General features: G+C 33.1%; 1 protein-coding gene across 6 annotated transcripts in view; it reads right to left on the reverse strand.

Moving 5' to 3' along the window:
- LOC105483219 (Sp3 transcription factor) overlaps positions 1–14,476 on the reverse strand; it is an 82,394-nt gene that overhangs the window by 22,642 nt on the left and 45,276 nt on the right. For 2 of the 6 annotated variants that reach the window (XR_011609867.1, XR_011609868.1), the window contains exons 6-8: positions 14,123–14,315; positions 8,614–8,810; positions 3,469–3,546 (exon numbers count right to left, since the gene is read on the reverse strand). Coding sequence is in view for 4 of the 6 variants with exons in the window: in XM_071072963.1 (XP_070929064.1) it covers positions 5,520–5,836; positions 8,614–8,810; positions 14,123–14,315 (707 nt within the window). In the remaining 2 variants the exon portion in view is untranslated. Of the gene's footprint in view, positions 1–2,043; positions 3,547–4,108; positions 5,837–8,613; positions 8,811–9,879; positions 10,118–14,122; positions 14,316–14,476 lie in introns of those variants that run through there. The other 4 variants (XM_071072963.1, XM_071072962.1, XM_071072964.1 and 1 more) reach the window with 3 other exon arrangements.

Raw genomic sequence — 14,476 nt, forward strand, 5'->3', positions numbered from 1 at the left:
AGACAGTGAAATGCAAGACACTGCAACAAACACTGCCAAATTATCAGGAATCAAGAAAGCCATTTTCTTTTTCTTCTCGGGTTGAATGTCATCTTTGCTTTCTCTGCCTCCCATATATGTTCCAGATGTGACCTTCCAAGACATCAGTTTTCCAATTCCAAATTCTCAGGAGAAATCATCTAATTGGCTCAACTTTGACCAGATGTCCACTCCTTGTCTGATTTCTGAACAGCTCCTCATGGAAGGTGGCAGAAAGTAATGCTCAGAAAAGGGATGTAAGTTGGCAGGTATCCTAAAAGGTCACTAAGCCAATACTTCCTGTATTCCCTGTTGTCTATTAATCGGAGGCTTAGACTTTTTTTGTGGGAGAAGGGTGGTGGGGAGAAATGACTGCATTTCTCTGATGGCCTTTCCCAAGGAAAGGCCACTTAAAAACCACTTAAAAACCACTTCAATACTAAATTTTTTATCTTTCAGTCAAAATGAACCTGAAGATTCTCCGGCTGGTTTTTAGAAATGTTCAAATACGATAGAATCTTACATAGGGGTATAATATCCTCAAGAAAATACACATTTATGTGCCTCAGTCTTTTCTTCTTATTCCATCCTTTTCTGATAGGGCAGTCACTTCAGACACTTTATCCACTATCAATTTAGGTCTCAACTGTTCACATTTTTGCATTATAAACAAGATTCCCCCTCATTTTGGAAAAATTAATGAACCATAGTCAAACAATGAAAATTCTAAAACACTTCACTACAGAAAAATGGAATCTCCAGAGTTACAGGGGGAGGAGGGCATTGGAAGGTTACCATTTGAATCTCTACCATAAGTCAGGCACTATGCTAAATTGCTTATATTTTAATACAACAAAATTGCTTATATTTTAATACAACAATTCTATGAAGAGGGAGTACTATTGTTAGCCTCTTCATGAATGATGAAAATCACGTTTTAAGGTAAGAAAACTATCAATATCACACATCTAGTATGTAGCTTAGCATAGATTTAGAAGAGTTAAAAGGTGAAAAATGGAGAGAAGGGCTGAAGGAGATAGGCCTTCTCAGGATATCATTCTTAACATCAAAAACTGTATCCTAAACATATTTAATACAATGAAGTGGCATGACTTGTTACATAACAATATACATGACAGCTTTTACAGTTTTAAAAATATATTCGTATCATCAAGACTTCATAACATCAAATAAAAGCAACGGGGGGGGAAAAAAACTTTGTATACCCTTTAGACTCCAATTTTGTTATGTGTATTCAACTCCGCACATTTGGCCAGGCGTGGTGGCTCACGCCTGTAATCCCAACACTTTGGGAGGCAGAGGTGGAAGGATCACTTGAGCCCAGGAATTCAAGACCAGCCTAGGCAATATAGTGAGACCCCATCTCTAAAAAAAAAAAAATTAAAATTAGTCGAGCATGGTGGTGCGCACCTGTGGTCCAGGCTACTTAAGAGGCCGTAAGTGGGGAGGATTGCTTGAGACCAGCAAGTGGAGTCTGCAGTAAGCCATGATTGCACCACTGCACTCCTACCTGGGTGACACAGACAGACCCTGTCCAATATAGGGAAAAAACAAACAACAAACCCTGGACTTGAATGAATTTTTCTGCGGAGGTGTAGGATCCCAAAAAAACTAGGAATCACTCATAAAAAAAATAAATTCTTCTCTTTTGCAATTTGGCAGCCCCTCTTAAAATTTTATCCACTCTGTCCCTCACAAAGTACCCCCATCACCCAACATACCACACTGTAGCTTTGCAAACGCCATTTCTGCTGCTGAGTTTCCTAGACTTCATGCAGAATTCTCCCTCTTTTAGGTTTCTACAGTACTTTACATCTGCCACTAATATATATTTACATCATATGCAAATCTGTCTGAACAAGGCAAAGGGTCAATGTATTTTTGTTTCAACACTAAATAAAATTGTGATTTCACTAAAATATCAAATTTTGTACCCAAGATATCAATTAATTTGTTTCGTGCTTATTGTCAGACAACAAAAGACTTAGTACTCATTCATGGCAGTAAGTTTTAAACATACTGTTTAGTGAAAAATAATTATTTTACAATGAAAACGATTGTTACCAGCTTCATATAATTAAAACTGAAAACCAAATTCTTTAACAGGTAGCATAACATGTCAGTTTATATATTTTAAAACCAAATGTTATTCCATAATCATTTATGCAACAACCCCAAATTTCAAATATTGAACACAATACAAATTTTTCAAAAAAACAAAACTTTTGGATCTCGAGTAGGCAGTACTGGAATTTAAACTACAATCAAGAGCCTAAGGGGATGCTTGCTCTATTTTTAGTGATTGTAACACAGTAGTGTTTAACAGAACCACTTGAGCAGCTGTTTCAAAACACATATACACTCCATCCCCAGAGATGTTGATTTAGTAAGCTGAGGCGGCTTACCAGGCCTATGGAATCTTTAAAATGCTCCCTAGCAATTTCTGATGAACAATACTGTTTCAGAACTATTTTCTATGAAATAGGTTTGACATGCTTTCAGCTTGTATGTTATGTGTATTTTTAAGTATCTTAAGCATTGCCACTATTTTGAAAGACCAAAGTTATTTACAGGGCATCCAACTTTCTGTGGTAGGTGTAGCTCCTTTAAAAGGTTATGTGCTTTTTGGTTGAGTCACTTTTCAATAATTAAGCCTCAATCTATAGAAAATTAGATGCTCTTCAAGTGATTATTTTCTTAAATTAAAATTTGAGGTATACAGATAATCGAGTCCACTAAATGTTACAATAGGATTTGTACATAAATATATTCAATATGCACTAACTCTAGCCTTTACAAAAATAAAGCAATTAACACCTATTAGAGTATACCTACCCTGAGAAATATTATACTCATATACAATATTAATAGATTTTATAACCAGAAAAAGTTGACATCAGAGCAAATCTTCAAATGTTGTTTCCAGAGTATATTCAACATTTTAAAATATAAAAATAGAACTATTTAAAATTATCTACACCAAGGTTACATAACTTTGGTAAAAGTTCCAAAGTTCACTAATATATTCCTAGTGGGCACTAAAACAATCTAAAAATTTAAATAATTTTCAAGCCTACTTATTTTCTTCATTGCATTCATTCTCTATGAATTCATAACATATGCATGGACACCTATGGATTCAAAGTACACCATAAACTTACTGTAAAAATTCAGTATTACTTAAAACATCTCTACTATCACTCAAATGGTTTAATTTGACTTAATGGGCAGTTTGCTCAAATGAACCACCTGCTGCTCACTTCATTCTCTTCACATTAATCTTAATTTAAAAATTCTAAAAATTACCTAAAGGAGTTTAAAGATTCAAAATCTAATCCCTGTAACTTCAAAATAATTGTAAATTCTAGTGGTTCATTTATATTATTTCAAGTAGAACTTCCTATTTTACATCACAAGCTTAAGTCTCACATTTAGAAAAACTGTCCATGTTTATGCGTGTCTAGAGTTCTCCAATGCAATCAGCTATTACAGACAGTCAGACTGGGCCTGGAAAACAGAAAATGGACATATTTACCCCCACTGTATACATGTGTTAATAAATTTTTTACTTTAAAATATCTAGAATACACAATCACATTAATACTTTCTTCCTACTCTGCCTTTATCATGATCAAACACATGCAAATTCAAAACACAACTTTTTCAAGTAACTCCTGCCATGGTTACCAACGCTTGTCTTATCATTTTCAGGAGCTTACACGTAAATTCGGGTTTTCGATAAATCAAAATATTCTGCATTGCTTTAAAACGGGAAACAAAAAAAATTTGCAAAATAGTACTGATAAAACTGATATGAATCAATGTGGGCTAACACTAAGACTTTTTTTCAAAAATTGTATTTAATAAGCTCAATCTTATTTACTCTAAGTAAAAAATTAGTAAATGACCAGTGTCTCCATATATCTCTTCTTCAAATAAACATGCCTGTTTACAATTCAGTGTCTAAAATCAAGAATCTAAAAATAAAAAGCCAAGTTGAAGAAAAATAAACCACCAACTCTTACCCCATACCACTGCAATATTTTTAATGCATAGGAATACAACAAACTCAAAAGAAAAAAAAATAGTGTTTTATTAACTACCACACTGTTATAATACACTTTAAACGTACAATAAGGTAGCCTTTAAATTTGAGGTGGTCTTAAGAATAACAAATGAACACAATTCCAAATTTTTGAAATAGGTGAACTGCTGCAGTTACAGGTATACATTTAGGAAAATTGTATAGCTCTTACAAGACCAGCAATGTAACTTTATTTTGTACATTTTTAAATTGAAAATATAAACAATAATTAAAAAATAAAAAGAAAATACAGCATAATAAAAAACATACGTTTCTCAATTAAATGTACTGGATACATATAAATTTTAAGGGAAGAAGCAAAAAAGGAAAATGATTGATATTTAAGTGCAGACTGACTACCTAGACAAAAAAAAAAGACTTAAAAAAATATCATAAAACCTCTAGTTTTTCTATGACTAATATCCATATGGTTGGAGTATCGTCACTATGGAAGTGATTTTGTTATGTTTGCATATGTTATACTTTACTGGTAATTTACATGATGGCTTTTAAGGCCCTGGGAGACATATGGTTTTTGGAAACAAGATTGGATAAAAATCACTGCTAAGACGCAATACACCTTATTTTTTTGGTCCTCCAATAGTCAAGAAAAGGGATAATTCACTATAACATTCTCTTACCACCCAAATGCCTCAACTTATACATTTTAAACTTTTTCAAACATTGGTTATATTGCCCAACTTCGTTATTGAAAGAATATTAACAAGACATTATTTTGGCAAATTAAATCTTAAACATGGCTTTTCAACAGGATTTAAAAGGTGACTATCCCTAGAGTTCCATGTTAAAATGTAGTTTTCAAAATCTTACAAGAGTAATGCTTAAAATATTGTACATAGTTAACCTAATTAAAATAATTAGCCTCAAAATGACAAATTGATAAGCTAAGTAAAGCCTACACTATGTAACATTTGCTTGGAAACTTGATTTGTCAGTTATGCATAATAAAAATTCCAGTCATCAAGAAAATTACAAAATTTTTTATCATAACATGATTTCTTTCACCCACCAGCTTTTTTATCTTACAATAGATAAATACCAACATGTTCTCATTTTTACACTAAACCACACAGGATTGATGCATTTGGTTAGACTACCATTCGCATTGTTAAATTCAATTTTCTCTTTATATAACTTGGTAAAATTTCATTTCTTCTAGATTCCAAAAGTACCTACAAAACCCATGCAATTTTACCATTTTTAATATACTATGGAATATCATACAAAGTAAGGCATTTCAGTGTCATGTATAACCAAGTTACTGTCAATCCAAAAATTTTTGCACATCAATAAAAAGATATCTAAGAACTTAGGAACAATATTCTTCTCACTACTGTATAAAAATAACCACAATGAATAAGTATTTGTGTAATATTTACTCCATTGTCTCATTTCCAGAAACTGTGACAAGCTGTAAAGGTATTTCAGTGTTGGTAAGGATATCTTGATTGCTGGTGGCGGAAGTATTAACAGTTCCTATCCCTGAAACAGAACCTTGTTGAATATTTGCAAGGATAAGCGTTGTTCCTCCTGCAGTAATCAAAGTATCATCTCGCGCAGCTTCCACAGATGCCAGCACTGTACTGCTAGAGTGAATACCTTTTTTATTCTGGTGTGTTTTAATATGTTTGGCAAGATGGTCACTTCTCATAAAGCGTTTTGAACATTCTGGACAAACAAATTTCTTCTCACCTGTTAGGAAAAAAATTGTTACTTGGTTTTAAAAATTCAACTTTAACAGCTCAATCATTTCCCCCAAAACATAAAGTCAGTCAATGCTGACAGTTAAGGATGGGAGCAGGGGTCTATTAAAACTGTATTTTTACAAGCTACCCCTGCCAGATTTCTCTTACAGAATATTTCTCCTTAAAATAAATCATCTTTACTTTTTGATGAATAGCAAAATTCAAATATGTATTATATAATAGATGGATATTCAAATAAAACTTTAATATCTCAACTATGCTGTTTTAAATACCTGTGTTAAGATGCCAGCTAAAAAAAAATCATCTACAACACATTTTAAAGTCTAAATAAAAGTATATTCTTTCACACTATAACTAAAATACTAACGTGCCATGTTCATGACACTAAACCTTCAACTCTTAAATATAATTAAAGCAACAGGGTATTTCTAGATGAAAGAAATGACACGATAAGCTTGAGATCCAAAAAGAGTAAGTAATCCGTAGAAAAAATGAATCTGGCTAGCTGACTTGATTTCAGCTACAACAATCAAGAACAAGGATAATTAATGTCAAGATGTTAAAGTTGATAAAACCCTGATGCCTAAATTTATTTCCCAGCATGAATAAGTTTAAATACAAAAGACAGACTGAATTTCTATTATGTTGAAGACCGACTCTGCAAGAGGATTACCAAAAAAGACAAAAGGCCAACCTAAAAGGAATTCAGAGAAATCAATAAAAATCAATAAATCTAGGAAATATTTTAATTCTTTTCTTCAAAAATGTCTTACCCTGTATCTTTTGTTCTAGCACCTCTACTCTACATAGGTCTTTATCAGACCTCACGCTTGAACTATATTGCAGTCACATCCTAGTCTGTCTCTCTCGACATTATTTACCTTAAAGACCAAATTTTATTACATCAGAAAACTTCAAGATTATATTAAGTGATATGGAAATGCAAGGGTAACTTGCAGATGATGTAACAGTTTAGATGCTCCACTGCCTAATTTACAAGGAACTTTAAAATGTGCCTCAATCCTACTTAATTGAAATGTTATGTAAAATCTCATCCTCATTCACCGCTACAAAAAAAAAAGGGGGGGGTCTCTCACTTCTTCTATTAACATACTACCATTTTTCTAGGAAAGTATTTCCCAGTTTCTCTTGTAACATTAGTCCTGAGAGGTACTCCATGGCAAACGGCACAATGATCAAACAAGGTTAGGAAATGCTACACACGTTACCATCACTAATTTATAGATGCAAGCTGTCCATCTAGCATTTAAAGGTCTTAAGAGGTACTGCCTTGAAGGTACTTTAGCCCACTATTTCCTACACTTGTTTGATCACTGACCTTTTTCTCCGTTTTACATTATTCCTTTTTACAACCTGCTGATAAAATCCTACTGAGGAAAATTCTGTTACAGGGCCATCGTAAGGTCTATTATCCCATACTTCACTATCCCAAGCAATAATTACCTGTTTCTGAGCCTTTTCAACAGCAGACTGCAATGCAAAATCTTTTATCTACCTTTTTTTTTTTTTGGAGACAGGATCTCACTTTGCCACCCAGGCTGCAGTACAGTGGCATGACCATGGCTCACTGCAACCTCAGCCCCCTGGGCTCAAGCAATCCTCCCACCTCAGCCTCCTGAGTAGCTGGGACTACAGGCACACACCATGACGCCTGGCTATTTTTTGTCTTTTTAGGAGAGACACAGTTTCACCATGTTGCCCAGGCTGGTCTCAAACTCCTGAGGCTCAAGGAATCTGCCTTCCTTGGCCTCCCAAAGTGCCGGGATTACAGGCATGGGCCAGCATGCCCAGCAGCCTTATCTACTTTAATTGTCTGTTGCAGTTTCATATAGGTTAATCTCATCTCTCTACCTACCCAATGAGAGACAGGAACTAAAACAATTAGAGCATCTGTGTACTACTACAGACCTCATAGGTAATTTTATACAATACTGAAGGGCCAAAGTAGGAGATGTGTAGCAATGTCAGAGAGAGTTTATTCGCTTAACCTAATAGGGAACTTGAGTTGGAATCCAGATGACTTCAAAATCCATGTTGTTCTCCATTTCACCATGCTTCTTCCAAGCTCTCTAGGGATTGTAAATACGTATTTTTCAATTCTCCAGTGTTGAGCATAGACTGATGAACACTTTAATCATTTACATGGTAGTAGGAGAAAACTATCTCTAAGTTAATACTGTTAGGTTTCAGTGTAGATCAGTCATAGGTCCATTTCATTTAACAACCACACAACACTATGTAAAAATAATATGATGAGAGAAAGTCTTCACATCAACATTGCCTTGGTTACTCCTCGGTGAAATACCTTTCCCTTACCTCCGAGATACTAAAAACAAAAGAAAAGGTGAAATGCCCAAATATATCAGAAGAAACAAATATTTTTTGTTACAGTGTTAAGGGTAAAGAAAAGAATAGGATAGATCAAGAGTAAAAGCTGATAACTAATTAAAAATGTTAACAGAATAAAAATAGCATAAATGTGGCTTAAAGCATTCAATAATGTCAACAAAAGCTACCCAAAGTCTACTTAAATAAAACTTTATTTTAGAAGATGAGCCATACTGACTTGTTCTTTGGAATTAGTGATATTAAGATGGTGTTCCTAAAGGTAAAAACTGGATGTAATTCATTGTATTTTAAAGATTCAATTCAGTAAGAAATGCTAATTAAAAAAAAAAAATGTCAAGGCAGTTATGTAGCCCTATAATTCATTTTTGTCTGTTAAAAGTAAATATTAGTAACCTGTATGTGTTCTTCTGTGCCTCTGTAATTCATCACTTCGAGTAAATCTTTTACCACAGTACATCCAGTTACAAACAAAAGGGCGTTCTCCAGAATGCCAACGCAGATGAGCTCTCAGATGTGAGGTCTTCCCATAGACTTTACCACATCCTGGTATGTGACAAATGTGTTGCTTCTTTTTCCCAAGATTGGTACCTCTAAAAAACACACACAGAATAATATATACCTTATATGAAAATATTCAAATGGACATTACCATTTATATCATATATCCCCATGTTGAATTTTAAATAAGGAAGACATTATCATTACGAAGTCAATCAGAAACCAAAACCATTTAAAATCAGTTTAAATGAAAATTTATGTATTTCAGGCATATACATTTTATATATTAACCTTACTCCCGAATTAATGTGATTGCTGTCCAAATGTAAATATGCTCAAGAATTATGTAATTAAAAGGACATTTCATATGTAAAGAATGTACAATAAAGCTATTTATTCTTCTATCAGAACCATTCACAAATTCTACGCATAAGCCTTATCCAATTAATTATATAGGAAACTAAATGTGGTCTGTATTCAAAAGTCATGGTGTCAGATAATCAAAAATATATTTAAACCAAAGAATGAATGCATAACTGATCACAGGTACAATTAAAAGATACAGGAAGTTTTAGCAGACTTTAACATGATTTAAGAGTATTTATTCATATTTGTGTGGCCACACCCTGAATATACACTGACTTGGAGAAAGCTTTTTTTAAAATCTAGCTAAAGCAATGGTCTGAACTCCCTTAGCATTAGATGAAATAAATATAAATCAAAATTATCTTTACATTTAAAATTCCCATTATATTAACCATGTAAAAGCCAAAATTAGACACAAGAGATAAAATACAGTTTTCTCTACATCACCAAATTTGACATTTATTACATTTCAGTATTTGATACCAAGAGCAGGGTTTAGAAGATATGAGATTAGATGGGTGAACAGAGGTATCTTAGCCTAAGCAAGAAGAAAACTTTTGATCCCAGAATTTGATAATCTGAATAGTATTAAACACTACAGAAAATGTTATTTCTCAACCTTTTAAAATAAATTTTAAAAAATTAGGCTAGTTACTGAATAAATTATTTTTAAAAAACATGACACTTTGGACAAAACAACTTTTATAAACTTTACAATGTTTCTGAGTTTTTTTAAAAAAAGTACATTTAGCCCCCTCCCCAACTCCCCTCCTCCCCCAGTCTCACAGTTTAGTCATATCCTGTAAAACTTTCTACAGCCTGTAAATCCTCCTGTATACAATACACCTATCGTTTTTCAAATTTACTGGAAAAATGCATATTTCCCCACATTTATATTTTAATGTACTCACACTCAGTAGCATGTGAAATTGCCATAGGACAAACAGTGCTAAACGGTGCAGTGCTGGCTGTTAGATGCCATAGGTGTTCTGAACAGGGAGACATCAATGTGGGCTCCAGTAGTTAGAGAAGGCTTCGTGGAGGAGGTGGGTAGGATTTAGATAGAAAGGAGGGAAGGCATTCCAGGCAGAGGAATAGCATAAGTAAAGACAAGGAGGAGTCATGCTGTTGTCTCAAGGGCAAGGATGTCATAATCTAACACAATTCTAGTTTCTGCTCCAGTCCACCCCCAATTTCTACAACTCTCTTCAAAGAGCTGAGTTGAGTGAAACAGGTTTTTCTGGCTCCCTTGCAATGCCAAAGTCTCATTAACCAAAGCCAATATTGATTCCATTTAATTTAGATTTTTAAATTTATTATTTAAAAAGCCCTAAGAAAAACAGCAATGTTTGTGGCTACTGGTGTACAAACCAATTTTACATATCGTGTTCACCATAGCAATTTCACAGAGAACCCAATTCAGTTCACTCGTGTACTCATGATTTCATGCCTCTCCTCTAAGCCTACCACTCAGGTCAATCAACGCGCTTTTACAAACTCAAAAGTTATTTCACAAACCTAGCAAAATTTAGCATGGGAACACTAACACAGCACAAGACTAACAAATTAACAGCAACAAATCTGGGTTCTCAAAGAAGCAAGAAGCTAGGGAAGGTATTTTTAACTGAATTATTAGGAGATAAGAAATATTATTTGAAAATGGGATAGGCATCTAAGAAAGAAAAAACATAGGGGCGGGTTGCACACATATATAATTTAAGGAAAAAGCTCAACATCCAGGCCCAAAATTCTATTTAAAAAGAAAATTTGATTCAAGATAAGATATAGATATGGTAGATGTGGATTTACGGCATGTTATATGAAGGCTTGAAGGGAGAGAACTGAAGTGAATTTCTCAACAAACTTCACGTAAGAAAAGACTTAAAGTTTTCTTCTTGATTAATATCCACACCACTAATGCCTATAATATAGGAAAAACTAATAATTTTACATTTCTATTCTTGAGTGTCTAAACTTGTTCCCAATAATTTAATAATGCTAAGATAGAGTGCAAGTTAAACTGTGGGTAGAGGGGTTAAGAAAAGTTAAGTAAATACACTCTCTTCTGCTCAGGGTGGGAAAAACAGGACATAAACTGAAATGCTGACAAAGAAAACAGATTGTGCACAATTTTAAAAATATGGACTGATGTTTAATCCATACAAAACCTATTTAACAATCATGCCTCTAGAACGTATTTTACTTACAATTATTTGTCTCTCACTAGGTTATCTCTCACTAGTTTCAACAGTCTCTGAAAGCTGGTTCTGCTCAATAAATATTTGCTAAATAATTACAATTTTTAAATATTTTATATTTTACACCTTACTTTAAAAGGTAAACAAATAAATAAAATTTACTTCTCTAAGGATGAATAAAATTAGTTCTCTAAAAATGCCATCTTGCCCATATTCTTTGAAAAAAAAAAATGGTTGCAAAAAAAGACAAATATTATTAAAAAAATTTTTTAACTACTATCTGTATCACCTTGCAGAATACTTCAGAATAGTCTGGATTTACTACATATGTTATGCTTCTATTAATTAGGTACAACTGTCATTTATACAAGTGTATCTATCACACATATACTACTTGAATTTTGTTCAAATAAGCTCTAAGAAACAATATAGTTTCTTTTCTTAGGAATCTCAATTTTTATTGCTTAGAATAAGTGAGCTATTGAAGAATGAAGTCACAAAAGTTCTAGAAAAAATATAAATGAACATTTTTATAACTCTCAGAATACAGAAAACTTGTAATAGCATGGTAACAAGGCATCTAATAAAGGAAAGGCTGATCAACTTAAAATTTTTGTGCTTTGCAAGCTGTAAGTGATGGAACTGTTTCTTTACTTGTGTAGTAACAATGCCTTCTGTAAACCACTGAAAAAGTTAAAGGCAATGTAAAACTGGGAAAAATATTTCCACATGACAGTTACATAAATTAATAGATTTACAAAAAAAAAAAACAAAAATTCAAAAAATAAATTTTAAAATGGCAAAATAACATCCCCAAAAATGCTCAACCTCACCAAGTAATTTAAAAATATACTAAATAAGACAATATTAAGGTATTTTTCATCTGTCAGACTTTCAAAGGTTAAAAATAATGTAAAATTCATTGTTGGCAAGGATGTGGGAAACTAGATACTCTCACACACTGCTGGTTAGAGTACAAACTAGCCTTTCTAGCAGACAATTACCTTTAACCCAGCAATTTCACTTCTGCCAACTTATACCAATAAAATATTCAGACAAATGTGCAAAGACATACATGTAAGATTATAACAATAAATTCCCAACAAAAGATGTTAAATCACTCTACATCCACACAATAGAATACAACAGAATACTATACAGTCATAAAAACGATGCAGACTATACAGACTTGAAAATATGGTCACAAAAATTATCAAAACAAGAACAGACATATAAAACAGTGAGAAGAAGATGATTCTATTTTAAAATACATGTAACATCTTGAAGGACATATACAAACATGTTACTAGCTTATCTTGAAGTGGGGTCAGATTCTGGTGTTTTTAAATGTCCTGTATTTCTGCATTTTTATGAGCATATCTTAGTTTAATAAACATAAATTAAAACATTTTCATTTTAAAATAAAGAATAAATGAAACAAAGGCCAGGCCTCCATTAGATTTTTTGTGAATAATTTATCTTAAAAGTCCCTCTAAAATGAGTTTCAGAAAAGTTACTGCCTAGCTAGAATTCACAATTTTAATTGACCAAAATATGTCAAAAAACAAACTTTTAAACTAATTACAACAAACATGAATACCTAAGGATCCGATGTAGAAGGAGAGTCACTTGGGAGGCAGCATAGTTTAACGGTTAAGGCTCTGGGTAAAGCTAGGTCCGAATCCCTGTTGTGCGTGCTCTTCAGAGTCATTCAACCTCTCTATGTCTCACTTCTAACACCATTGGGAATATGGTAAGCTCTCAATGTTACCAGTTGTTAGCAATTATTATTACTGCAAAGGGCTGGCCAATGTGTAACTCAAAGGCAGACAGAAAAGCTCTATTAGATCAAGTTTGTTAACTGTATTAAAAGTACATTTTATCTACTTAAACAGTGCATTTCTAAGAAAGGTATGTTAACTTTCACCATGACAAGGTATTTGGTTAAGTATGGCTTTAGAGTTCTATCCATTTTTGCTCTATATATTTCAAAGCTGCACAAAAAAGGGACCGTGACTATTAAATCTTCTTGGTGGAAATTTAGTATTATTAACAAGAAATACATCTCTGTCTCATTTGGGGCTTTCACCTCAATCCCATCTCGTGTGATATATTAACTCTGCTACCCAAGTTTTCTTTTTGTTAATACTTGCCTGATAAATCTTTTCCTATCCCTCATCTTCAATATTTCTGTGCCAATTATTTGAGGTATTCCTTATAATCAACATCAGTCTGGATTTTTTTTTTTTTTTTAAATATGATCTGAGTCTCAATCTCTTAATTATTAAGCTTAGTACATCCACATTTAACATAATCTCTGATCATTTTGAGTTTACTCCAGTCATGTTATTCTGTCTTAATGTTTACCTTTAAAAAGACTGAATTGAAATACAATCTCATTTTTTTTAAAATTCAATCTATTAAGGCTTATTTTTCACTTCTACTGAAAATGGAAATATTTATGCTTATCTGCCATAGATGAACTTAATCTTTATGTAACTACTATTCTCAACCTAAAAATCAATTTTTTATCTATATTTAAGGCAAATTCCATTGCTGGTGTGCAAACAGGCTAATTTCTGATTGGTGTGGGCCTGTTAAATGGCATCTGCTATACTGTTTTTGAAACAGCAAACTAATAATTTCAGTTTAAAAAACATTTAGAACTGAAAAATCCAATTCCATATATTTTGTTCTCTAACTTCTGCCACACGCATACACACACACCCAAAATGATCATGTAATGAATAATTTCTCATAATTAAATGACATAGCATGCAGTATTTCAAAAATTAGAATATTAGCACTCTTAAAAATATGTATGTTTCATGTATGCATACCTTCCACCACCTTCTTTACAGTTGGGACAGGTGCAAGCTACCCTCCGAAGTCTTTTTCCTTCTTGATGTTGTTGGTCCCCTTCTTCATCTACCACCTGTACTCTTAAGTGTGTTAGGTCATTGGTATTCAAGGTAGAATCACCACTGAGCTGCCACTCTTCAGGATCAGGTTCTTCTTCCTTGATCCTAATATCTACAGGAAAAAACAAAAATAAAAACAAAAAACAAATACAGATGAGAACCAAATGGCCCAAAAAAATAGCATGAAATTACATGTCCTCTCCCAATGTCACACCCTTGCATGCACTACTTCTCCTGCCTAGACTATTTTCTAGTTACTTTGTTCTTCATCTA

This window comes from Macaca nemestrina, chromosome 11 (genome assembly GCF_043159975.1).
Source record: "Macaca nemestrina isolate mMacNem1 chromosome 11, mMacNem.hap1, whole genome shotgun sequence".
NCBI classification, from domain to species: domain Eukaryota; kingdom Metazoa; phylum Chordata; class Mammalia; order Primates; family Cercopithecidae; genus Macaca; species Macaca nemestrina.